General features: G+C 36.2%; 2 protein-coding genes across 2 annotated transcripts in view; both read right to left on the bottom strand.

Annotated features, from left to right (window-relative positions):
* Nucleotides 1-800, bottom strand: part of LOC103375706 (alpha-2,8-sialyltransferase 8F-like) — a gene marked incomplete at its 3' end in the record, with an annotated part of 6996 nt that extends 6196 nt beyond the window's left edge. Inside the window, exon 1 of the mRNA XM_008306025.1 lies at nucleotides 709-800. Coding sequence (XP_008304247.1) covers nucleotides 709-800 — 92 coding nt within the window. The remainder of the gene's footprint in view (nucleotides 1-708) is intronic.
* Nucleotides 801-2083: 1283 nt separating this feature from the next.
* LOC103375705 (alpha-2,8-sialyltransferase 8E-like) overlaps nucleotides 2084-2824 on the bottom strand; it is a gene marked incomplete at its 5' end in the record, with an annotated part of 2515 nt that continues 1774 nt past the window's right edge. The window contains one exon of the mRNA XM_008306024.1: nucleotides 2084-2091. Within this exon, the coding sequence (XP_008304246.1) occupies nucleotides 2084-2091 (8 nt within the window). The remainder of the gene's footprint in view (nucleotides 2092-2824) is intronic.

The following is a 2824-nucleotide window of genomic DNA, read 5'->3' as shown; positions in this document are numbered from 1 at the left end:
GGCGGTCGGTGAGGATCCACATTACTGAGACGCCAACAGGACAAAAACCAGACACATTAGTAAAATGTAGATACACTTGGGAAACTCTGAGCTCATGTTTTTCAGCTTCATTACTGTTGTTTTGTTATTGACAGGACCTTAAAGATTACCTGATTCATTGCTTGTATAAAATTCATTCAATATGTGAAGAGCAATGCCCAAAGTAAAGAGTTTTCAGCTTTTGTGGTGATGGTGCTTTAAAGAACCAGATAGCTTTTTTTAAGAACCAGAAGTGTTTTTGTTCTTGTGGTGTAAAGCTAATTATTTTTTTATTTTGTTTGTGACTGAATTTGAATCACAGTTTTTACATGTACATTGTACATACATATTACACAGTATGGTTCTTGTGTTTAAGGAGGATTTCCTTATGTTCTCTTTGAGGACAGGGAGTGCCGCTGTTTAACCCCTGAAATCCCCTCCTCCGTGTAGAGACAGAGTAATAACAGTGTAATTAATTATTTTGAAAGGGAACCAACCAAGGCAAGGCAGAACAACATAATGATAATATGAATAATAATGATGATTAAAAAAAGACATTTAAATATTTAAAAAATGAAAACATTCTTAAAAAGAGAAACAAAAAACACAATGACAGAAAATACAAACAGTACAAGTAGTCGGCATGTCAATCCAATTATAAAAAACGATTAAGAGTAATTTCACACTTACTTGTTGTACCAGATCAGAGAGGTGAGCAGACTCCCCAAGCAGAGGCCGGTGATTATCAGAGATAAACGTGACTTTAAGAGTTGTCCCCTCATGCCTCAACCCTTCTGCTAGCCTCAGCTGTCGGTCTTTGATTTCAGATTTCCTCTCCCTTCATCAGGACTGAACATTACACACATGTCCTCTTCAGCCCGCTCCTGTCAGACTGACTGATATCCTGCTGTGCCTTATCTTATCTTCTGACCATAATGAAGTAGTGTACAGTCATAAATTACAAAGAAGCAAATGTCGGTCCAGTATGTACACATCTATACACATCTGAGAAAGTCATTGATATATCAATGTTTATTTTATTTTTCATCAAATACCATTTTAAATTTTCAATGATGAAACATTTTCAAGCAAATCAAAGATGGCAGAGCAGAAGACCCTGATGATTTAACATGGAATAACCCTGTTCAGACCTCAGTGTTGTCAGCATGACTCTGAGACCCACCCAAGTCTGTGCCAAATAAGAAAAAGTGCTTCAAGTTAAATCTGCAATAATTTAACCATCAACCTACCAACATCTTACAACTGGGATCCATTTGGACCCCTCTGAAAATCTGTTGACTTATGATAAATAAAATTAAGATCCACTATTTTTATACAAAGGAATAGTTTTATTATGGAAGTACAAATTTCAACCCATCAAAGTATAAACTTCAAAGATAAATATCTAATTTGAACAGTTACTAATGGTGACAAAATATCTCTGAACACAGTATTTTTTATTTATTTATTTGTTTGTTTTTTAGAAATTTTAGTAACCTTTTTTTTTTTTTTTTTTTTTTAATGAATAACATATGGTTAAAAATGAATCCACAATTTGCTCAAGTTATACTAAGTTCTTATTTATAATGACATCACTCTGGTATTTTTTTGGATCCAGATACAGTATTGTGAGATGATTCAGAGACATTGCTCACAAACTGTCTGTTGGATGCTATGAGTTTGGCCCCTGCCATGCACTCCAGTTTGCCCCCGGCCTCTACCTCTACCCCTACCATGATCACTATCACGTTCAGGAGACTGGTTGTCTCCTTTGGTCAACAGATGCTGGTTCAAATGATTCGGAGTCACTGTAGTCAGATGGATCCGATATGTGATCATCTTCTTCCTCTGAAATGTCATTCTTCCAGGTCTTCATCTGCCTGTACAATATGTCTCATGGCTTGTACAACAGTGTATCTTGCTGGCCTTTCTCTGTTGGACTATATTCACAACAAACGCAGAGAGAACTATATGTGATGTGAAGTAAACATGTTGGAAAATTATCACTTTCAGATGGGTCCAGGTAGACCCCAATAGGAAATCGGCTCCTACCTCTCTAGAACACTCATGCATCTAAAAGTAACACATGTACAAGAACAAGCTCATATAGTCAAACAAACTCCTTAAACCCCAACTTTGTTGATGAAATAGACTCTGTAGATGAAATACACAATCCGTGGTTCAGTTGGACCCCAGCCAGTAGGATGAAGATAACAATAACTTATAAAGCACTTATTTCTCTCCAGAGGACTGTACCACGAAGCAAGTTTGAAACACCCAGACACTGAACACATCATGCGATTCTTCTTCTGCACAAAATGGACTCAATGGTGTCTCACTTACTTCAGTAAACAGGTTGCTATGATGGAAAACAATGTAAAATATAAAAATGTATGATATTTAATGCTGCTACTGCATATGATGCATGACAAGACTGCTGGTCGAAAACTTCTACTGATCAATGCAGCTGCTTATTTCTAACTGACAGCTGCACATTAGAGCTGTTAAACTTTAAACTTCATATATTTAAACATGACACTGTAGTGAAGTACATTTTGGTCTGACACTGTCCCATGATGCAGGATATCACTTTAATTTTTGGCCAAATCAAAGTCAAATTAATGTTATTGATTAAATGTTCTATGTAATAAATACCAGTGGCAGAATCAATGTTTTAATCTGTTCTATTAACTGCAGTACCAGCAGTGTAAACACATTAGGCAGTAATCAGGACCAAACATAAAAACATATTCATGTGTTTTCTGCTATCACCAGCTGAATACATGTCAGGTTCCCATGAAAACAT

This window comes from Stegastes partitus, unplaced genomic scaffold, assembly GCF_000690725.1.
Source record: "Stegastes partitus isolate 25-593 unplaced genomic scaffold, Stegastes_partitus-1.0.2 Scaffold2797, whole genome shotgun sequence".
NCBI lineage: Eukaryota > Metazoa > Chordata > Actinopteri > Pomacentridae > Stegastes > Stegastes partitus.
The sequence above is the reverse complement of the archived record's forward strand: the minus strand, read 5'-3'. Positions and strand labels throughout refer to the sequence as shown.